Source organism: Cyanistes caeruleus, chromosome 3 (genome assembly GCF_971803275.1).
Source record: "Cyanistes caeruleus chromosome 3, bCyaCae1.hap1.1, whole genome shotgun sequence".
NCBI classification, from domain to species: domain Eukaryota; kingdom Metazoa; phylum Chordata; class Aves; order Passeriformes; family Paridae; genus Cyanistes; species Cyanistes caeruleus.
In genome coordinates this window covers 113351891-113374728 of record NC_141703.1, presented here as the reverse complement: position 1 = coordinate 113374728, position 22838 = coordinate 113351891, and the positions used below count along the sequence as shown (strand labels likewise).

Genomic DNA, 22838 nt, shown 5'->3' with positions numbered 1-22838 from the left:
CATTGGCTGGAATTTGGCTCCTGGGGTTTCCAACCTTGATGTCTCATCTCTTTTGGGGTTCCCTAAGAGGTGTGTATTGCTCTGGGACTGCATTCTGTACCCTCCTTCATAAAAAATGAAGTTAAGCAAAATGAAATGAAATGAAATGAAATGAAATGAAATGAAATGAAATGAAATGAAATGAAATAGAATGAAAGAAACATAAATTAAATTAAATTAAACAAAATCAAATAAAGGTCAATAAAATATAAAAGAATAACTGGTCTAGTGGAAGGTTTCCCTGGCCATGGCAGGGGATGGAATTTAAGGATCAGGACTGATCCTCAGGAGTCTCTTCCAACCCAAACCATTTTGGAATTCCATGAGACTCAACTACCTTCATGTTGAGTGCAATCAGAAAGGAGAAATCAAGGGATAAAGGCTCAGCATAAGCCAAATTCAAATTATGGTGTGAAAACAAGTATTTTGATAAAGCATACAACACATAGACACTTATACTATTGACTTTTTGATAATCTTTATTTCACATCCTTTTTCTCCCCTACTATCAGCAGTTTTATTAAGATGTGGAAGAGCCATGGGCAGCTACAAGAGGCAACTCCATCCGGATTTATCATCCCAGATGCAAAATCCTCCAGGACTCACATCGAACCTGCAGCACTCCATGAGTCAGGCTTCAGGGAATCTGTGGTCAAATAGATAAAATGTAATTATTCATGGAAGAATACAAGCAAATAGTTGAAAAACAACTGCATGACAAGGAAGGATGATACATCTGCCTGTAGGCCTGGTAGCTAAAATGCTTTTCAGTCCTGCATGCAGAAGTCTGGGCATGATTTTTTGAGCAACCTGGGCTAGTGGAAGGTGTCCTTGCCCATGGCCTGGGGGTGGAACTGGATGAGCTTTAGGTCCCTTTCAGCCCAAACCATTCCACGATTCCACGAAGGGCTGCACACGCAGATCCCATCCCCTTGCAGCCCTAATAGAGAGACGCAATATATTTTCACAGCATCTGCTGATGAGCCAGGTCTCCCTAATCATTTCAAGCTTCCTGGGGAGAAAGAGTTAAGACTAATTAGCAGCACTAAATAAACTAATAGCTGGAGGGAAAAGCAGAATTCAAGTTGCACTTTTGTTTTAAAGCATTTTTAAAGGTGAGGGGTCATTTTCTGGGAGCTGGAGCAAAGCAGCTCATCAATAATGAAGGAGCTGGCGATGGAGCAGCGGCTGCAATGCTGGAGCACTTGGAAAAATGCAATTATGGGAATTGTCTGATGCTCTGCAAACTGCCCGGTAATTTGCTTAAGGGAAACAGTCAAATGCATGTTAATATTTCAAAGATTTCGTTGCAGCAGAACTGATAAGCAAAGGCCAGGAATTTCAGTGCTGGAGAGGGAGGTTAAAAGCCCAAAAGTACTTCTGATCAGGGGTTTTTAATTCACACCCAGCAAAACAAGACAGGGCTGGGAGCATCACTTCTGCCTCCTGGGCTCTCTGCATCTGCAATGCTCAAGAGTTCAGCTTTGTTTCATTTTCTTTTGGTACAAACTAAGCCTGTGCAAAGGCTCGTGTCCGGGTGCTCTGCTCCCAGTGCGCTGTCCATGGGACGCACCAGGATCAGGGTGCCAGCATCAAGGGATTCTCCAGCCGCTGTTGGGGAGTGATGGTCCCTCAGGTACTTCAGCTCACATCGAGCTCCTGCTGCCCAGCTTTGTTTGGGCAGTCTGGAAAGTGCTGGATGGAAGGGGATGATGCTTTGTGCCAAGGAGCATGGCTGGAGTGCCACCAGCTGTGTCCCGCACCCCAATCCCAGTGTGTGGATCCTGCACTGGTCTCGTGCCTTGGAGGGCACTGCACTCCTCTGGGCACCTCCCTGCACCCCTCAGCACCCCCTGCACCCCCTTTCACTGCCCCATGCACAACCTGTGTCCTTCCTGTGCAAACCTTCACCTCTGAGCACCCCCTTGTGCAAATCCCAAAACCTTTGTGCACCCCCTTGTGCATCCCTCACACACCCTGTGCCCTCCCTGTGCAAACCCCTTCACCTCTGAGCACCCCCTTGTGCAAACCCCAAACCCTTCATATACCTTGTCCGTCCCTCACACACCCCGTTGCACACAGCCCCGCACATCCCACAGCCCCCCTTACACCCCTATTGTGCAAACCCCATTGTGCACGATGCAGAACCATCCACACCCCATAGTGCAAACCCGTGCACACCCCACAGTGCACACCCCATCGAGCACACCCCACAGTGCACACCCCATAGTGCAAACCCGTGCACACCCCACAGTGCACACCCCATAGTGCACACCCCATCGAGCACACCTCACAGTGCACACCCCATAGTGCACACCCCATCGAGCACACCCCACAGTGCACACCCCATCGTGTACATCCCGCAGCTCCCCACCGTGCACACCCCATCGTGTACATCCCGCAGCTCCCCATCGTGCCCCATCGCGCCCCCTCCCCTCACGCCGCCGCCCCGTGGCGCCCCCCAGCGGCCGCCGCGCGCGCCGGGGGCGTTCCCGCCCCGCCCCTGCCCATGGCGGCCGCTGGGGGCGGCGCAGGCCCCGGTTCGGCCGCTGGGGGGCGCGCGCGGCCGCCGCGCGCCTTTCACGGCGTTCTTTTATTTTTATTATATTTTTTTTTTTCCCTTTTCCTTCCTCCTTTTATTCCACACCACCACCCCGCCACCCCCCCCCCCCCCAAACACGTATTTTCCCGAAGTCTCTCCCCGCTCTCCCTCCGCCGCCTCGTTTCTCTCGCCGGCTCCCCAGCGCCGGGACGTTGCTCGGCTGCCCGTAAGAAGCGGCCTCCCCCCGCCATCCCTCCCCGCCTCCATCCCTCCCTTCCCCGCTCCTCCCGCCGACCGGGACTCGCCCCGAACCGGGAGGGAGACGGTCGCTGCCCGCTCCTCCTCCTCCCGCTGCTCCTCCTCCTGCAGCGGGGGCCGCATCCTGCTGCCGGGGGGGAGGGAATTGATGTGGATACCCAGCGCCGCACCACCATGCAGCCGCCGCCGAGGAAGGTGAGCCCCCCGCCCGGCGCAGGGGGGCTGTGCACGGAGGGGCCGGGGGGCGGCCGCGGGGGGTTCTGGGGGGGTGCGCCGTGGGGTGGGTTTGGGGTACGGGGGGATGTGGGGGTCAGGGTGGGCTGTGAGGTGGGGGAGGCTGCGGGAAGGTTGGGAGAGGGAGCGCCAAGTGTTGGGAAGGGAGTGGGGGGGTGCAGCGGCGAGTTGGGGGCTGGGGGGGCTCTGGCGAGGGTGGCCCTGCAAGGTGGGTCCTGGGGAATTGTCGGGGGGGCTGTTGGGGACTGGGCACGGAGGGCCGGCGTGGCGGTGGGGTGGGGATGGGATGGGATGGGAGCGAGCTCTGGAGGCAGGGCAGGGATGGGGAAGCACTGGAGAGGATGGAGGCGCAGGGGGGCACGGACCCCCATCTCCAGCGGGGGCTCTCCAGGGGAGATGGAGGGCTGGGAGGGGGTCAGTGGCTGCGGAGGGCTTGGCTGCATGGGGGCGCCGAGGTTGTGCTGCCTGTGGGGTGCTAGCACGGGGGTTTTGGGGACTCGTGCGGTGTGTTGGTGCCAGCAGCGAGGGGTTGGTTGTCTTGGGGAAGAAGGTCACGTCTGGAGTTGATCCAGGGACTCAGACTATCCCGGCGTGTGCCAGGAGCACACAGGAGCACACAGGAGCAGGGACGGCCGGAATTGTACAGCATTTTCACACACGTTCCCACGTGCGATGGGAACAACCTGCAGACGCAGCGGGGAGGCTCTGCGGTGACCCTGCGGCCGTGGGAATGTGGGGTGCTGCCCGTCAGGGCTGCTGGTGTGGGCGCAGAGGCAAGCAGGAATGGAAATTTGGGATAAAGGCTGTGCCCGCTGTGGCTTGCCTGGGTAGGCAGGTTGGTGTCTGGGAGAGCTGAGCTGGAGCGGGGTCTGGCGGTGGTCCGTGGGGATTTCTGGGCCGCTCATTTTGGGGTTTGTGCGGAGCGGTCGGGCCGTGGGGAGAAGGGAGAGTGGAGAGGATGGAGAGGCTGCTCCTGTTGAGGGAGTTCGGCGGGGCTGGGATCTGTGCCTGTTCCATGTCCGTGCTGCTGCCCGCTTTGGGGTGCTCTGGGCCGCGATGGTTGGCGGCCCCGCGGGGATTTTCCCTGTGGATCTGGGATTTTTCCGTGGGGAGAGGAGATTGCCCGGTTCTCCGCCTGGCAATCCGCCGCAATAGTGACCAGGAGAGGAGGGAACAAGCGGCATTCATTCCCTTGTCATGCCCAGAGCTCCCCAGCAATCCTGGCAGGCGGCTGCAGTGGAGCTCTCTCCTTGGCTCATCCCTGCCTCCCAGCCTCTTATTTGAGGGGTGGGCTCTGCTTTTGTCAAACGAAACCAATTTAATTTCAATTATTTCCATTTCGCTCCGTGTTTGGTGGTTTATTTATTTTACACGTGTGTAGTTCTTTGCCCGTATTATTTCATTTGAGCTTATTTCCATTACCTGGGTTGTGTTGTGTGGGTTTATTTATTTTGAGTTGGGCTTTTTTTATATACAGATAAAACCCAAAATACTGAAAGTTCACGTTAAAAATAGATGTTTTTACTGCTTAAAGTCAGGGGCATACACGTGCTTTATTTTTTTTTGCGTCATGTGAAAAACATGTCTTCATGTGATGTTGTGGTTAAAAGGTGCTTGTTGCTGGTGCATGGTTTTCAGAGTTAAAATAGAGAAGCTGATGAGATCCAGGATGGGTTTTTTGCCTGGGTAATGAAGAACAGGGAGATTGGTGCCCTCTTCCTCTATGAATTTCTCATCCCTCTGCAGTAACAGTTTGGCATTTCTGTCCTCATGAATGCATAATGTGTTCAGAGGTATTGGTGATCATTTTTAGGCCGATACGTGGATTCCCTGTGATCACTAGAGGGCTTAAATGCCAACACCTCTCGTTTTATAAAAAACAAGAACAAAACAGTTCCAAGGCTCCCTTCCAAAACCAAATTGTTCCCAATACCTGGGCCATTGGTACCCTCTGCCAATTACCAAGTAGATTTCCAAAGTATTGGAATTTTAGCTGTGCAGGATCTCAAGGCTCAAAGGAAAACTGCACCAGTACTAAAAATGTAAAGCCAATCTTCTGAAGCCTTTTCCACTTTGTTTGTTTGCTTATTGAAATGTGACTTGAACTACAGAATATAAATATAAGTGGTCCTTGGGTTTGTTTGGATTTTTTGTAGGTGAAAGTTACACAAGAACTGAAAAACATTCAGGTTGAGCAGATGACAAAACTTCAGGCCAAGCATCAGGCAGAATGTGACCTACTGGAAGATATCAGGTAAGGCTACAGAAAATGTTACCAAAATTCCTTTAAGGTCCAGTTTTTGGAAGAACATTTGAGTTACAAAATTCAGGAACTGACGATGGAATTTCCTCTTTGGATTTCCTGCTTTTAGGCTGTTAAAGTTTTGACACAGCTGGAAATTATAACTGGAGCTAACACAATGCAAACCATTTTTTCTTCTCTTCAATGGGGGAAATGTTAAAAGAAACTCACAAACAACATCCAAAAAGCATTGGTCTTTTCAGCAATATTTATTTTCATAATATTCTGAAACTTTGATTTACCAGTTGTAAAAGGCTGCTAAGATTACTAAAATATTTTAAAGCCACTGATGATTTATGTCTCACTAGAGATAGCTTTGAAAAGCACTTTCAAGCAGATTGCGTTTTTTACCAGAAAGTTACAAGAAGATATTTGCATTTATAATTTAAAGCTCTGCATGGGTTCAAAACAATAGAGACAATCCACACAATATCAGTTGTGGGGCTTTCATTATTCCTTTTACCTAATGTGATTTTCTTCTCCTGAAATTAAAGGTTTGCTTTTAACAAAATGTGGTAGCAGTGGGTACCTGACATTATATGGAGGATTAATCATTCCATTTCTTGTAAAATATTCAGCAGAAGTCCATTGCTGCCCCACTCTTTTTGGCAGTGGATAGTCCACATGTTAATTATTTAAATGAGATTTCCTGCTTGATGTTTGTATATTAGTGCTTGGCTTTGACAGATGAAGTTCTGTCTGTCTCACTATCAGCGTCCTCCATAAATCAGAATGTCAAGGCTGGAGCCTTTTCTCCCCCTTGTTTTTTTGGGTGTTGAAACATTTTTTTTTTTTTGTATGGGAAAGATCACAGTGTTCATTTTCTCAGTTTAAGATTATTCTGGGGAGTGTGTAACTCACAAATGCTGAGTAAAAAGTAACAGTAAAGATCCAAGGAATTTTCCCCCCTTAGATGGAAACTTATTTTTACAGCATCTAGGCTGGGTACTGCTGCTCTAGCCCAGGTTTTGTCAGCACTTGCTGTTTTTCAGGAGCTTCTGATCACTTCAGTCTGTATTCTGCTGAAAGATGTCATAAGCCTGTAGATACAAACCCAAGAAAATGTGAAAATGCTGGCTTAAAATATTTTCCTTTAATGTAATTTAATTTCTACAGTTAATTAAATTTCTGAATTTTAATGTTGGGGATTAGGAAGCTGGGTTAATATGTTTAATTCACTCCCATGGTCACTGAGTGTGTTCGGCGCTCTGGTTGCAGAATTGCTGCGTGGATTTACAGATTAAACATTCTTTCAGTGTGGGATGATGAGATGGGGTATGACAGCTCTGTGGTGTCAGTGATTTGTTCAAATATCAGATAAGAGAACCAGAACCAGGGAATTTGGGGTTAAAAGCATTTGCTGAACAAGCCCTGGTATCGGTGTGTGATGCAGAGGCCTTTGAATTGGGAAGGAGGAAAGGTTTGGGGGCTCCATGGTGTTGGTCAGGGTGTGATGCTGCTGTGAGAAGTTGGGTGTCAACCTCACCCTAATATCCCCTGTAATTTATGGCTGGATTCAGAATATGTGGCCACCGTGGTTCCGGAGCGTTCCAGAAAGCTGGAACCACACACAGGATCGTTTTGGTCTCTGGAAGGATGGTTTGTTTGTACAGAAAGCACCCTGCTGTTATCCAAAAGTATGGAATTTGAGCAGAGTGTCATTTGTTTATCAAGACTCAGAAGAGTTTGGATCCTTTGGTAGCGTTTTTGAAGCTTTTGGGCACTGCAGGAGCACAGCTTTGTACTCGGAATTCCAGAAACTGAAGCACTGCAATGGCAACAGGAAACACTGAATCAGGGCTTGCAAAGCAGTGATTAAAAATGCATGTTTGAAAAAGTTACTTTATTGTGAGTAATTGCTTCATTTGTTGGCACATAAATGCAAGCATTCAAATCACATTTTTTGTATAGTAAGAGAAGTGATAGGAGGAAAAGATCAGAAGGTTCTCCAGCAGAATACATCTATTGTCTGGTGTATTAGCAGATGATTTTTGGCAGTCTACCAGCCCATAAAGCATGCTTGCAGTTCCAGCAGCTTTGATATCTTTATGCAAAACTGGGGATTCTTGGTCAGGGTCGAGGTATATGTGTGTAACTACCCTTTTTTTTTGGATGGCTTTTGACACTATGTAAAATTCTAGTATTTATTTTAAAAAGTACCAAATGTCCATTTGTCTTAACAAACCGTGTTGTGTTCCTCTGTAGTAGCTCAGCAGCACTAAAGCTGAAGTCTCTTTCCGCGACTTGACACGACTCTAATAAAAAATGTGTTTGAAATGTGTTAGCAAATAGATTTAAAAATACATTCCTGTGTTTATAATCTCTGCTTGGCTCTTCGTGTTACATTTATTCATGCTTAGTGACTGGGGAATTTGGGAACAAGTGATTCAGGATGCTTTTAGGGTCTTTGGCTTACTTTTAGGCATGACATGTGTTTATCTTCTGTAGCTCACTGAAGCTATCTCATGCCTTCATGTGGGAGATCTGTGTTGGCATTACCATAAAAAAGGTTGTCTTTCTGCCACTGGGATGGAGGAAAAGGTTTTTTCTTGACAGGTAAATGTAGGTTTTGTTGCTGTGATCCAGAAACCCTTCAACATTTATGGCAAGGATCCTTCCCTCCATCCACACTGGCTGCTTTTAGGCAGTTAATTATGATTAGGAGTTAATTTTTTCTTTTTTTTTTCTTGCTGGGCTACATGACTGAATTTATCAGAGGTGTTAGCAATATTCATGTATTTTATTTTGGTTTTAAGATTGCCTTATTTAACTGATGGTAATAAGTAAGTCACAGCCAGGGTCTGGAAATGCTCTTGGTTTGCTGGGACACAGGGATGCTTTCCTTTTATGTGTGTACCAGTGCCTGCAGAATTGTAAAGAACTCTGTATGATTCACATTTCAATTCAGCTTGGCATTTCTGTGAGGTATTTATGTGCTACAGACTTTATAAACTCATTAAGTGATAATTGCTTTACATTAAACATTGGGTCTTGCTTTTTCAAAGGCTTGGGGGTCTGCTTTTTTTTTTTTTTTTCTTGTTATGCCTTTTCAGGATTTGCTGAGGAATCCTAAAATGTCCTTTTTAATACTTCTTCACATTTTTGTTTTGCTGGAGAGAATGAAATTGTGTTTATGTGTCTGTTTTAACTTTAATCTAGATTAAAGATGTAGGGCCAGGTCCACTGGCCCAGCTGATTCTGAGGCATCACAGGGTGGGTGAGTTCTGTGGATCAGGGGACTCACCCACCTGAAATCAAACCTTCCTTGGCTTTTCTCCCAGGCTTTTTGAGAAATCCAGTCCCTGGTCCAGTGTGGCATGAGAGGGAAGAGGAGTGATGAGTAGCTGAGGAAGGAGAGGGAAAGTAAAGCTGCTCAACAGCAGCCCAGGTTCACACGGGTTTAAAGTCACTGTGTAACCCCAGCCTGATGGCCCTGTAGAAGGCACAGCTGCTGCTTTGTGAGTTACAGCTCTGGAAAATTCACCTTATTTAAGTCTTAACTCGTTTTGGCTGTCTGGATGTGTTGATCTACGTTGCTTCATCCTTTTAAGTCGTTTGAAATGAGATGTAAAGATTGCCTTATTTCTGTCTGAGGCAGAGTAACAATACAGTCCTTTCATTTGTTGGCTCCTGAATTTATTTTTTTTCAGGGTTTTTTTTCACATTCATAGCTTAAAAGGAATTGCCAAAAAGACAGGCTCACAATCTACTTGTGCTCCTGATAGGGGTGCAAATCTATGTACAAATACTTCCTTCTGTTTCCTTCCCTGTTCTGTCCTTGTGGTTTCTGCCTGCTGACATTTTCTTTTTGATAGAGCTGCATTTCTCTGTGTCATTCACTTTGCTGCTGCTGCTGCTTTGCCTTTGTGGGGTGTCCTTGTGGGTCCCTTACTGCTCAGAATGTTCTGTGATTCTGTGATTTTCTATCTTCCACCCTCTCCTCCAAAGCTCTGCCTTCTGACGATTCCTTCTTCCTTCCAATTTGTCAGCTTCTTTTTTTCTGTTTTTTTCTTCCCAGGTGCTTCATCTCCTCCCTTTCTTTAACCTTGTGAATTTTAATTAGTTCTCTATTTCTGAGATTCTTTCCTATTTAATGTTCATCAGAGCTACTGAAGATGTGTTAAGCCAAGTGGGGAGATCTTGTGGATCTTGTGGATCTTGTGGATCTCCTTGGATCTTCCTTACCAATCTGAGCCCTTCCCTGCCTTGGATGCTGTTGCTGGGCTGTCCCTCCTGCAGGTTGTGAGGGAAGTAGTAATTCCAGGGCAGGATTTGTGTTTCTGTGCCCAGGATGAGGACAGAAAACTCCTTCGATGCCTCAGCCTGTCATAACAAGCCAGAGCGAGCAGCACAGATATTTAAAAAAAGAAAGTAAAAGTATGAATGAATTTACATCCGAGGCCAGCCAGTTCCTGCTCGTTTTAACATGTCATTTTCTGTGCTCAGTTATGCTTCGTGGAAGCTTTTGCTGTTGGATATACTTTGTACTCCCTGGTGGAATTTGTGCTCCTGGAATCTGGCTAGCTGTGTTGGCAGGTTCCTGATAAAGGTTTATGGCAGCTGGGGCTGAGTGTGGAGTAGAGACCAGCAGCAGTTCCAGTTTTAAATACAGCAAATCTACAAGATCCCTTAAAAGATTCTGTGTTAGGGAAGAGCCTCATGGAGCTGTGGAAGGAGGAGCAGATGGAGAAAAAAAAAAGCTGTAAAATAGTAATGTATTTACATGTGTGTGTAGCCATATGTATTAGAATTCCGTGAGAGATTATGAATAATTTTGAGAAATCTCTGCTTTTCCTGCCCCCAGGCACGGTGGTGGTGAGGAGTTTACCTTTCTTCCTGATCTTTCCGGTCTCCAGCTGCAGGGAATGCAATTTATTTGGATATTCCTGAACCTGGGCTCCAGAGCATGTTTGCCTCTGGCTAGTGGGTGTCTGATAAAGCTCCTTTTTAAAAAATTCATCTATCCACAAGCAGCTCCATCACTTTTTTCTCTTTATCCTGCTGAGAAATGTGTCCTTCCTTTTTCCTTCAAGGTCATTCCCTGCATTCAGCAGATGCAATTCTTGCCTCTGGTGTTTGGGGCTTTATTTCAGTAGGAGCAGAGTGATTTGCTGTGCTTACAGGTTCTGAAACCTGCAAACCTGCCAAAGTGGAAAGCAGCAGAAGAATCAGAAAAATTCCCAAAAACAATGTGCAATATGTTATTTTTTTCTGGATTTGACTCACACTTGAGGCTTTCCTTTGTGTGACTGGAATATTTATTTCTTTAAAACTTCCAATTTTCTTACAAGCTGCTGACATTTCTTTCCTCCTGGTTGGTCTTTCTCACCACTAGTGATTATTGTGACTTTATTTTGTACTTTCAGTTTCTTTCCCAGGCTCTTCTAATTAGTTGAGGACACACAATTCTTTGCTCTAACACTAAATAAGCAGAAAATTCAGAATTTTTGAGAAAAGCTGGTGCAGTTACTTCTGAATAATATTCCATATAAAGATACAACAGAATCTGTGGTCTGGGCACGTTACCTATAATTAGTCAGGGCTTTAATGAGATGCTCACATTCTTGACGGAATTAAAATCTGGTGATGTTTTGACTGGAACTGTTTGAGGGAAGCTTGGAATGTACTTTAAAAAAAGCTGTTGCCTACTGGGTGTGGAAATCCAAGTTCTGAGCAAAAAAAAGAAGAGTTTTAGTATAAACATGGCCACAGTGTAATGATTCAGGCCTGTCTTGGCACAGTGGAATTGAGAAGAGGACCACATTCCTTCTTTTTTTTTTAATCCCTGACAAACAAAAATTAATGGATCTCCTGTTTTAGTATTTCTGAGTACCTTTCAACTGATGGAAATTAAATAATCAAAAGATGATATTTTTTTGTTTGCTTTTTCACAGCAGAACTAATAGTGTAAAAAACGCCCAAGAAACCATCTCTCACATCAGAATGAAAACTCTTCTTTTCCCCATTCTTTTTCTCTGAGGTTTGCATTTGAATGAGCTTTTTCTTCTCAGAGCAATCCCAACACATGCTCTGGAAGTCTGATTTTTAAGGGCTTCCAGGAGAACCTGGGCTTGTTCTGTTAAGCTGTGGCTTTAGTGTGAGTCTGTCTTCCAAGACATAATCAGAGGATTTAGGTTCTGAGTACAGCTCCTTGCCAAAAGTTGCATTTTCACTTTTGACTCGTGCCCCATTTTTAAGAACGAAGTCTTTAGTTTGCAGAGAGTCGTGTGGGTTTGATTTTATTTTTTTTCCCCCTGAATTTTATCCGAGCATGGCTTTTCCTGGACTTAACTCTTGTTTTTCACCATGATATTACTTGGCAGAGCTCTGGGAAACCAGCAGCTGCCATGAAGTCCTGTAGAGTTTCCTTTGGTACAGATTTTTATGGGGACAATTGCAATGTTTGTTAAAATGTATGGCTCAGGGTAGTTCTCAAGGAACAAAAAGCTCTACCTTTGTTACACTTGTTCAAACTCAAGGTGCTTCTTGTGTTTTCATTCTTCTTCATCACATCACCTCTGTGGTGAAGGCTTTCCCTCAAGGCTTTTCATCCCAGCTCCTTGAAACTCCTGTGTGTAAAGGGGAATGGAGGGTGCTGGGGACATCCCACAAACGTCACGATGAGCTGTGCTGGAAAGAGGAAGAGCATTCTTCCCATTCCAGGCACAACCAGTGTGGCCTAGCCTGATTTCCTGTGGTGGTGTGTTGTCACAGAGTCATGGAATATCCTGATGGAATGGGCCCATCAGGATCATCCAGTGCAACTCCAGGCCCTGCAAACACCCCAAAACCTCCCCTGTGCCTGGGAGCGTTGTCCAAAGGTTCTTGATGTCGGGCTTGGTGCTGTCTCCAATCCCTGGGGAACCTGCTCAGTGTCTGACCCTTTGGTGCCAAAAGGTTTATTTTGCGCGTTTTGCTGCCTTTGCCAATATCCCATCAGGAGACCTTAGAAACCTTGTGCCTTTTCAGTGCTAGCATCCTGAAAAACGATGGGAATGGGATTATCAAATCCCATTTTTTCCCAGAAAAGGTGCCCAAGTACTGTGGTTATCTTGGTTGCAGAGAACTTGGTGTCCTTACTTTTCTTGTCATTCCCAGCTGGTCCTTGGGATCAGCCTCTCCTGCTCCCAGTGAACTTTTGACCCACCTAGTATCTTACCTTACACGTGGTGATTTTGGTTTTCTGATGAATATGCATCTGATTTTAATTTTTTTTTTTTTCCTCAGTAAAATCAATGACCTTGTTTAATCATGTTGATTGCTTTCTGCATATGAAAGGACACAGAAAAAGTGTTCTGCATTTACACTTTTAAAAACTGGCATTTGAAAAAAGGCTAAAACCTTATCAAACCCGAGTTGCTCTGGTCAAATGTTTGCGGTGTAAACTGGTTTATAATGGCTCAATGTGGTGCTTTTCTGACTGGTTTTTATAGTAGGTTTTAAAATTTTAATAACATTTTTCCAAAATGCATGGTAAGAATATATTAACTTGGGGGCTTGTTATTGACTGTAAGCTTGTAAGTGTTGGGTTGTGTTTATTTATGGAGTAAATGCAATATTTCCAATTAAAACTTGAGGAAAGAGAGGGAAAGTATTGAATTAATGGTTGTAAGTCTTGGGTTGTGTTTATTCAGGAAGCAAATGGAATATTTCCAATTGAAACTTGAGGAAAGAGAGAAACTAAAAAAACAATCTATGGAAATCTAGCTATTTTTTCCCTGTGTGCTACTGTAAGCATGGAGATTCCATTCTCAGACTTTTAAAATTATTCATAACCTTCGGAGACGTTCCTTCTAAGAGCCTTTGGAGTTATTTTAAGCGATCCTTTCTTTGTGCCACTGTGAGAACAGTTTGGGCCAATCCCCAGTGGCTCTGAGAAGGTTGTTCACACACTCCTCTCTCCTCCTGCGCCAGCTCCACCAAACATCCTTTTAATGAGACAGACAAAACGCACTGCTGTCTAATTTTATGAGCAGAGCTCAGCCATGCAGAAGACTTTCGAAGATTTATGGTGGTAAAGCCACTAAGTATAGTTATTTCTAGCCAGATGCAAGCCAATGTTAGTGGGGAAAATGTTGGCACTTAAGGCCATGTTTAAATGCATACAATCCTGAGCATAAATAAGATTTTTTGAGAGGGCTCTGCTGTGTTCTGTTTCATTTTTGAAGGAAAAAAAAGGAGGAGGCAAAAAAACTGAGCAAGCCACAATTTTTCTTGAGGGTATGATACTCTGAGATGAGCTCAGATCAGAAGTGCCTTTAAAAATCTTTGCATGTAAGAATGAATCATATATTTCTAGAATGGTTTTGGGTGGGAAGGGGATGTTAAAACTCATCTAGTGCCACCCCCTGCCATGGCAGGGACACCTCCCACCATCCCAGGTTGCTCCAAGCCCCATCCAACCTGGCCTTGGACACTTGCAGGGATCCAGGGGCAGCCACAGCTGCTCTGGGAACTTGTGCCAGGGCCTCCCCACCCTCCCAGGGAACAGTTCCTTCCCAATATCCTATTTAATCCTACCCTCTAGATAGCCCCGTCCTTCTGTTGTGTCAACTGCACTGCTCAGCTTGGCGTTGTCTGCAAACTGGAAATCTGAGAATTCACTTGACTGTATAAAAGGTGGAATTACTTTTATTTCAAGGTTTGAGAGCGACAGAGATGAGGGGCTGAGGTTCTTGAAAAATGAAGTAAAATTGACCCCTATTTTTCAGTCTTTCAGCAGGGAGTAAAATAGTTGTAATCTCTTGACATAATTGCGAATTTCTGTCTTGAAACATTGCCATGTGTTACGCTGCTGAATTTCTGTTAATGTTTGACCTGAAAATCATTCCCATCCTAAAGCCAGGCAGAGGCAGAAAAGACAGGCTAGATTGCCTTGTGAATTTAAAAGAATATTCAGAAATCAGTAATAGGCAGTGTTACGGTGTCTTCATTTCTAGCAGCTGCTTTTTATAGTCCTGGTGTGTTCCCAGCCTGGTTTTAGCCTGTGTTATCTCTAAATGTACTTTGCTCATTTTCAGCTGTGTTGCCACTGGTGAGAAAGGGCATAGATGGCAGTGGCTTCCCATGTTATTTTAATGTGCTTCTTGTTTATGAAGTTTTCTTTAATGTTAATTGATCTTGTGTGATTGTTTCTAATTATCTCTCTCTGATCTGAGCTGGCTGAGTAAGAGGACAAGTACATATCACTGCCTAGTAACACCTAGCTAAGAAAGAGGTCCTGCTTTTGAATTTCCTCTTTGTCTTCTCATTTTTCTGTTCTTCTCAACTCTGTTCAGCCGGAGTTGTGTGAAGAGAGATGGGACAGGGAACGACTGGAGAGGATCCAGCAGGATGGGAACACCTTGCTTATGGGGAAAGGTTGATGGAACTGGGCTGTTCGGCCTTGAGAACAGACAGCTGAGAGAGGATCTTACCAATGCATACAAATATTTGCAGGCCAGGTGCCAAGAAGATGGGGCCAGACTCTTTCCAGTGACAGGACAAGGGGAAATGGGCACAAACTGGAATGCAGGAAGTTCCCCTTAAATATGAGGGGGAAAAAAACTACTGTGAGGTGACAGAGCACATGGAGGAGGCTGCTCAGAGAGGTTCTGCAAGTCTCTATCTCTGGGCTTATTCAAAACTGCTTTGGGTGAACCTGCTTTGGCTGGGGAGTTGGTCTGGGGGAGTCTCCAGAGGTCACTTCTAGCCATAACCATTCCATGGTTGTGTGATTTGGTGAGATTAAGAGAGGACCATCACAAGGGTGTTTTGGGTTTTTTTGTCACGAGTCACAGCAAAGCCCAAACCTTTGTATTTCAATAACTTTATCGAACCAGCTCCTGTGGCATTGGCTTACAGTGGTAAATTTATGGTACTTCACTGTACCAACAATACCAGGATGATATTTAAAAACAGATTTGCCTCCAGGGCACATCTCAAAAGACCCTCTCATCCAACCCTACAAGGTGAAGGGAGCCTGGATGAAGTTACATCTGTATCTTGAAAACCTCCACAATGGGGACTCTACACGTCTCTTGGGGGGTTGTTCTGGATACTGATGCTGTCTTTCTAAAATGTGGGAATTTTGGGAGCAAAAGATTCAAGGCTCATGATTTGATTTCCTCTGGATCTCTGAGCAATCTCGTCTTTGCAGTTGAGAGAACATCAGTTCTCTGTGTAGGAAACATTAGTATTTTCGGGGTACTTGTACAACTGGTGTCTTTGGGATTGTTCGTGGGAGTTGTAGCTGTTCCTTGTATCCCACATTTCCACCCAGTAACAGAAAAGAGATGAGAGAAAAGTAATTTCTGCAGCTGCAGGAAGACTGGTTTGTACCTCCTTCTTAGCTCTTTTCTGTGTGTTTCAAATCAAAGCAAAAGCTCGGAATTGTAACAGTGTGGGAGGTGTTGAGTCTCTCGAATCACTATAAATAGTGGCAGACTTGGGAGGACTTGGGAAAGCTTGGGAAGTGCTCTAGTTCCCTTTGGGAATCTCATTTTTTTCCTCCTGTGATGTACAGGCTTTCAGGGGAGCATCTGCCTAAAACCTTCTGATATGGCTGCATGTATGCAGAGCTTGTGAATGATGTGCATTCTGTTCATTTTAGGTTAAAAATGCAAGCAAACTTTTTCTAGACATTGTTGATCCATATTTGTATTAATTGATGTGAAAGCAGATTGTAGTTAATTGCTATGAGCTAATCAGCTGTGTAGAAAACAAAGGAGGACCTATATTCTAGCTTTTCTAAGCATTTGAAGCTCAGGCTTCTCTTCTGAGGAGATGAACGTAATCTTTGTGATTAGAAGAGTTTTTCATTTGGAAATATGCAGAATTTTGACTGTAGTATCCAGACAGTGGTTGAAGTTGGTGTTGCAGTCTGCCTCTTGTTGGCAAAACACGGCTGAACTTGATCCCTAATGCCAGAGAAGTTGAATCCTCTGTTTGTCTGTTGGGCATTTTTGGGAATCAAGAAAGAGTTTAAAAAACCCGTGTGAAGACTTTGAACATCCACTAATGTGCCACTGATAAAAATGTCCTTTAATTCCTTGTCTGCACGTGCTTCCTGTGTGCTCCCTCTTTCAGTAAGAGGCTGCTCTCTTCATCCTAGCAAAGAGGAGCGAAGGTACGTTTCTTTTCCCTGAAACCGAGCGTGGCTGTGTTATTATTCCCGATTTCCTGGGGAGACTTGGACTTGTGACTTGTGTGTCCTGCAGCCAAGGTTTGCTGTTCCTGCGGGGCTCTGCTGTGCCTCAGGAATGCGGCCGTCACAGCGCTCTTTGTTCCTGAGTTTGGGGTGGTGTTTGGAGCACCCCAGGCCCGGGTTATGAAGTGCCTCGAGCTTTGATCTGCCCTGAGGAGTTCCTTTGAGTTGGTGGGGGTGCTTTGATGTTCTCTGCTCACTGCCTGCCAAGTCCTTCTGGTGGAGGTGCAGTGCAGAGCTGTTGTCCAGTTCAGAACCAGGACCTCATCTCTCCATGAATCCAAACACTTCTTTACTCTCAGGGAGCAAATGGAACTCTCTGCTGGAGGAGTTTGTCCGTCGTAGTTGAGATTTTTTTTGGTTCTAAATTTAGCAGGTTAGCTCAATACTGTGCTAGAGGAGGGCTGGGCCCTTTTGTTGACACAGCTCGCTGGATGTTTGAAATGCCTTTTGCCTTCTCTGCACCCAGCTGTGCTGCTGAACTGGCAGCCCAGAGGCAGCCAACAGCAAAGGCTGGGAGAATTGGGATTGTTCAGCCTGAAAAAGAGAAGCCTCGAGGTGACCTAATTGCCCCTTCCAGGACTTGAAATACGTCCCTAAGAAAGATGGAGAGGGACTTGAGACAAGGGCATGGAATGCCAGGACAAGGGGCATGACTTCAGACTGCTAAAGAGCAGGGCTGGTTGGGTTTTGGGAGGCAAGATCTTCCCTGTGAGGGTGGGGAGGCCCTGGCACAGGTTCCCAGAAAAGCTGTGGCTGCCCCTGGATCCCTGGAAGTGTCCAAGGCCAAGTGGGACAGGGCTTTGAACAACCTAGGATAGTGGAAGGCGTCCTTGTCCATGGAATGGGGTGGGACTACTGATCTTTCAAGTCCCTTCCCGCCCAAACCACACTGTGAGTCTGTGATTCTATAAGAAACCTTTATTAACAGCCCTGTTCTGGTTTTACTGGAGCTCAGGAAAAACGGTTTTAACTGTATTATACTCCATATGTGCTTGGAGCAGATGATGGTGCTGCAGGTAGTAAGCAAGATCAACACTCTTGTCAGTGGCAAGAAGACAGGATGACTTGACCCCTTTCAGATATCTTTTCCGTATCTTTTTTTGGTTGGCAATAGACTGAAATGTCTCCTTTTGGGAAAAAGTTTATAAGGAATATTTGTGTTCAGGGAATGACTGGGCATGGCACTTGGTGGTGCCAAGGTAGTGATCAGTCAAAACTTGGACTCAATGATCTCAGAGGTCTTTTCCAACCTAAATGATTCTGTGATTCTGACATATATCTACAGATAGATTTTAGAAATTGTGCTACATGTTTTCAGTGAGCTGTTACCTTTTACTGACTTAAAAAATAACAGTACATCTACTGTACTCTTCTAAAACAGGGTGATTGTCCTTTGAGGAAAAAACCCATTATAGCAATTATTACAACCTGTACAATCCATTAAAATACAGAATTTGACTTACATCAGTGTTAGTGACAATGAAACCTTGTGAAGGGCATCATTTAAAATTGAAGTGCTTGTATTAAGACTGTAGGAAAAGAAAGGAGAGAAGTCTTTGTAATAAACCTGGGTGGCACTGTCAAGATTCCTAAAATGTGACAGATGAGTAAAGTAAGAGCTCCAAGGTGGTTGTTGCCTAGTACAAAACCTTTTGCAGATCCAGGATGAAATAAGAAGCATGAATGATGAAATGTGTCTTGGCTTCTTGCTGTTAAGCAAATGGGGATCAAAGAAACTCCTCATATTCCTGTTTTCTAAAAGCTCCTGGCAGACAGTCTGATTTACAACATCTTAGGCTGCTTTTTTTTTTTTTCCTGAAAGGGAAATGCCTTGGATATGATGAATCAGGTTTGGGGAAGCTATAGAAATGTACCCTTGTATTTTGTAAATGTAAATTGTATCTCTCCTTAATGTTTGCTTAGTTTCCCATTTATAAACAAAAACTCATTAGTGATCATTTTAAATACGCTTAAGCTCTGAAACCAATCCTTGTATTTGTTTTGAATGTTAATGCTATAAAGAGGGCACGCTTTTATTTTGAAAAGGGTGAATGAAATGCTCACACTCACCAGCAGCTTTCTGGCAGTTCTTTTTTGTTTTCTTTTTTTTATTCTACTGGAGGAAAAACTATTGTTTTTGCATTGTTTTGTGTCTGGGTGTCGTGTTCCTCTGATCACATGCTGGAGTGCTAATACTTCTCTGAGACAAATTGCTGAAAACATTGGCTACGTTTGAGGTTGCAAGAATTCTCTATATATAGTGACAGAATTGATTTTTTTTTTTTGGGTCTGTTGCTAGTGGCAACTCATCCTAATCCCAAACCATACAGTAATGTGATTTATGGGGAGTACATTGCTCGCTAGTGAATGTTGTCTGGAATTTTTTTTCTCTTAGCATTGCTACAGGGGCACTGTTCAGGCACGAGGTAAAAGATATTTCATGGTTTATCATAGGTTGTGTGGATTAGAATATTTAAAATTATGAATAAAATCATAGCCCAAAAATGCATTTGGGGAAAAACTGCTTTGTTGGTTTTGATAGATTTATAAAGGAGAATTCTCATTACTGTCATTAATTGGGAGCTTGTGCTGATAAAAATCACAACTATCTACTGTTTAAGGCCCAGTTTGCTTGTGGGTACTTTCACACCAAGCATTTTGCATGTGTGTCAATATTTTTTGTTTCAATCAAATTTTAGCATGAAAAAGCTTCAGTTAGAAACATTGCCAAGATATGTTACGTATGTTCTAATATGTGCTGTATGTTGTAAAGAGCAATTAAAACTGGCCTGTGCCAGTTGTGATTGACCTCTAATTGTCCTGCTAAAAACTGTGCCTTTATAACTCTGCGTGTGGGGAAGTTTCAGGTTTGAAGAACATCAGTTAAACTACTGTGAGTAAGCACCACTCTCTTGGAAATCCAAATGGGTTTTTTTGGAATGGACATTTTGTAGCGGTGGGAAATAATTCGTGTTTGCTCATGATGATCATCGAGGTCTTTTCCCACCTGAGCCATTCTGTGCGTGAGAACTTGTGAAGTCAAGACTTTCAAAGTTAAGACTTTCTGGCTTTTGTTTTTCAAAGCAGGAGCTCATTTATCTGCTCTCTGTGGGCATGGGAGGCATGCCACAAAGTTATTACTCCTTTGAGTTGAGTGGGGCTAGAACAGTTGTGCCTGCAGTTGCTTGAGGGGATGGCAGGAGGATGATCCAGGTACTGAAAACTGTGTGTGAAAACTGGATTAAAAACAAGTGTAGTTGGATGCTGGCAGCACAGGCAGGAGATTGCACAAAGATATCATGCCCAACTTTGATTCCTTGGTTGTATAGCTTCCTGATACATTGAAATATTGGTTGAAATATTTTCAGCTTTAATACCTCTGTTTACTTTCAGGAGAATTTTCTTTCCGTGTACTTCTATCTTAGTTGAGGATAAGTGAAGATTTAAAGGGTAAACATTCCAAAGGACAAATGGTAGCAAAGCAGTTGGAGCTGATTAATTTGAGGTGTGAGATGAGCAGGCTTCTAATTGCAGGGCAGAGATAGAGAATCCAGTGCAGTTGTGAGTTACTGTAAATCCTCTGTGTAGCAGAAAGAGGGAGCAGGGCTCCTCAGGGTGGTAAAATGTTCTGTAGTAGCTGAATCAACAAGGGATTACTGTGTGCTTGGCTTTTAAAGGGATGGGGCGGATATTGTAGCTCCTGTTTGCTCGGGGAAAAACTGTTAGAAAATCGTGAGATGCGTTGTAGAAAGGAATTTGTAGAGGAGAGAAGAGCTCTGCTGTGGTACAGGATGTTTGAACTGCCAGTTACTCCCTTTCTGCAGGAATTTATGAAGCTCTGTTCCGAAGAGCTATTTTAAGACTAAAGAGGAGACAGTACAGCGTATGTACATTAAAGTCAAGTTTTTAAAAAGGCCACTTTTTTTATTTCTTTTGTGCTTGCCAGAGAACTGGAGCAGTGCACTGAGGTAAGCAGAAAGTCAGGGCTGACTTGCCAGCGAGCTGCAGGAAGGAGAGCTGAATTCCTTGACTCAGCAAGCCAAGAGTTTCCTGATGTTACAAATATTTGTGCTTCACGAGTTGTAAAGATGCCCTTCACACGTCTGCTGAGATCAGGGAGACCTCAAGTGAATCCACACGCAGGAAATGTCACTGGTTTCTCATGCTGGGTCAGAGAACTTCTTTGTGGACAAAAATTTAGGCTGTGGGTGACCTCACCAGGGTGGTTTTGAGTTTGTTCTGCTGCCGCGTGTGCTTTCACAGCTGGTGGGACCTTGGCCTGCCCAGCAACGTTCTTGTTAAAAATCTTGGCCTGGAGGCCACGTTCGCACCGCGTTGGGATGTTTGTGGTGTGAGAACTGCTCATTGCCCGCACTTGCCGTGGGAGGGGAGGCTGCTGTTCGGAATCCTGTCCAGACTGGTGGTGGCTTGGGCTTCTGTGACCACAGATTGCCTTCAGGACCTGGAGATGCACCGTCATGAGAGCAGAATTCAGCTCTTTCACACAGCTGGTGGGCAGAGTCTCCTGAGAAACAGCCAGGAGTGATGGGTTCAGCTTAGTTTTCCTAAGGGAGATGTCCAGAGAGGTAAGGAGCAGCCCATCCCGTTGTGTGGGAAGGTCAGGAGTTTCAGCAGAAGCCCCTCATGGCTGAGCAGGGAGAGCATGTGAGGTGTGTGGGCCGTGAGGGAGAAGTATGGAAGCTTTGCTTGGCTGCTCAAGGACAGCATCAGTGACACCTGCAGCTGGCCAGGGACACGAAGAGCGCAAGGAGGGATGCTCCAGGAATGGGAGCAGCAAGACATCTTCTGAGGCAGCCTAGTGATGGGCTCTAGGGAAGGGTCTGCAGTACTCAGCAGTTTTATTTCCCCCACTCAACCTTTTCTGGGGAAATCTTTCCCTTTCCTGATGTCTAGGAAAACCTTAGCATGTAATTTGGAAAGAAGAGCCGAGGTAATGCTCTGGTGCTGATAAACATATTTCTGCAAGAGCTGGGGGAAGAATTCCACGTGTGTACGTGTGTCTGTGCTGAAGGGCATGGATGTGATGTAATGTGGGAGGTAGCAAGTTTAACTGGAGACCAGGCAAATAAAGCCAAAATCCAAGCAGCAAAATGGTGTTTGAACAGTGCTGTTAAACACCGTTAGGTACAGTAACTTCTTGTGGAGTTTATTTAATAGGTGGTGCAAAGTCTACTGCAGGAAAGGCAATAGTGGCAGTGCTGATATTACTCAAACCTGACATGGAACTTTTACTCCTTGATAAAAATGCTGCTGAACTGCCTATTTCTAAGCAGTAACATAAACCTGGCAGGTGACAGCATGCATATAAAACAGTCATCTTTCTAGGAAGGGATCTGTTTCATTCAGATGATATAAAACCATTGAACAAAAGAGAGTTTGTTATTTTTAAAACCATGTGTAAAGGTTGTGATTTGCTGTAATTTGACCTCTGGTGATTTTTTTTCTAGAAGTGGCTGAAAAGGAACCTAAAATATTCTGTGCAAGTAGAGACTCTGGTCTTAAATGAAATGCAAGCGATTTTCTCCTTGCTTGCAATTTCTTAATTTCTTCAGTTGTCTTTTTGCAAGAGCAAAGGCATGAGATCAACTCTTAGAGTCAGAACTGGTTTTACTGAGGTTTGGGGATGTTGAAATTCAATACAGTTAGCCAGAAAGTGATTGGAGGCATCTGGATTCCCTGGTGAGGTGTCTCTGCTGATGATTTTGTGGTGGTCTGACAGTACAAAGAGTATTGCAATCAAGGAGTTAATTTTTTACATGATGTAATTAAGGTGAAACTTCACTTGCCACACTTTGTCCGAGGTGAAATTTTTCATATATAAATAGTAAATATTATTAGTGGTGTTCAGTGATCAATGCTGCAGGAATTTTACTGGGAAAAGGGAAAGTCAGTCTACAAAAATCTGAATTTGGAGTCTTGGGTACTTTGTGACAAGGTGGACACGGGGAATGGATTTGGACTAAAAAGAGAATCGGTTTAGCTTACATATTAGCAGGAAGGGTATTAAGAGGAATTTCTTCCCTGTGAAGGTGGGGAGGCCGTGGCACTGTTTCCCAGAGAAGCTGTGGCTGTCTCTGGATCCCTGGAAGAGTCCAGGTTGGACACTGGGGCTTGGGGCAACCTGGCATTGTGGAAGGTGTCCCTGGCCATGGCAGGGGGTGGGGAATGGGATGTTCTATAAAGTCCTCTCTGACCATAACCACTAGGATTCTGTGAAGTATATTCCGATCTTTAATAACCTGGTAGTTGCACAG

At 44.7% G+C, this 22838-nt stretch overlaps 1 protein-coding gene and 2 long non-coding RNA genes across 6 annotated transcripts in view; 1 reads left to right on the top strand and 2 right to left on the bottom strand.

Annotated features, from left to right (window-relative positions):
- Positions 1–500: 500 nt before the first annotated feature.
- LOC111931033 (uncharacterized) lies at positions 501–1703 on the bottom strand. The gene is made up of 2 exons (XR_002865413.2): positions 1613–1703; positions 501–685 (listed from the first exon to the last, which is right to left on the bottom strand). It is a non-coding gene; the product is annotated as an uncharacterized LOC111931033 (long non-coding RNA).
- Positions 1704–2497: 794 nt separating this feature from the next.
- FCHSD2 (FCH and double SH3 domains 2) overlaps positions 2498–22838 on the top strand; it is a 127696-nt gene continuing 107355 nt past the window's right edge. For 2 of the 4 annotated variants that reach the window (XM_086883625.1, XM_086883624.1), the window contains exons 1-2: positions 2528–3034; positions 5230–5327. In XM_086883625.1, the coding sequence (XP_086739751.1) occupies positions 2549–3034; positions 5230–5327 (584 nt within the window). In that variant the 5' untranslated portion in view covers positions 2528–2548. Of the gene's footprint in view, positions 3035–5229; positions 5328–22838 lie in introns of all 4 variants that reach the window. The other 2 variants (XM_086883626.1, XM_086883627.1) reach the window with 2 other exon arrangements.
- On the bottom strand, positions 8995–12033 carry LOC111930988 (uncharacterized). Its single transcript, XR_002865380.2, has 3 exons — positions 11829–12033; positions 10204–10516; positions 8995–10040 (listed from the first exon to the last, which is right to left on the bottom strand). It is a non-coding gene; the product is annotated as an uncharacterized LOC111930988 (long non-coding RNA).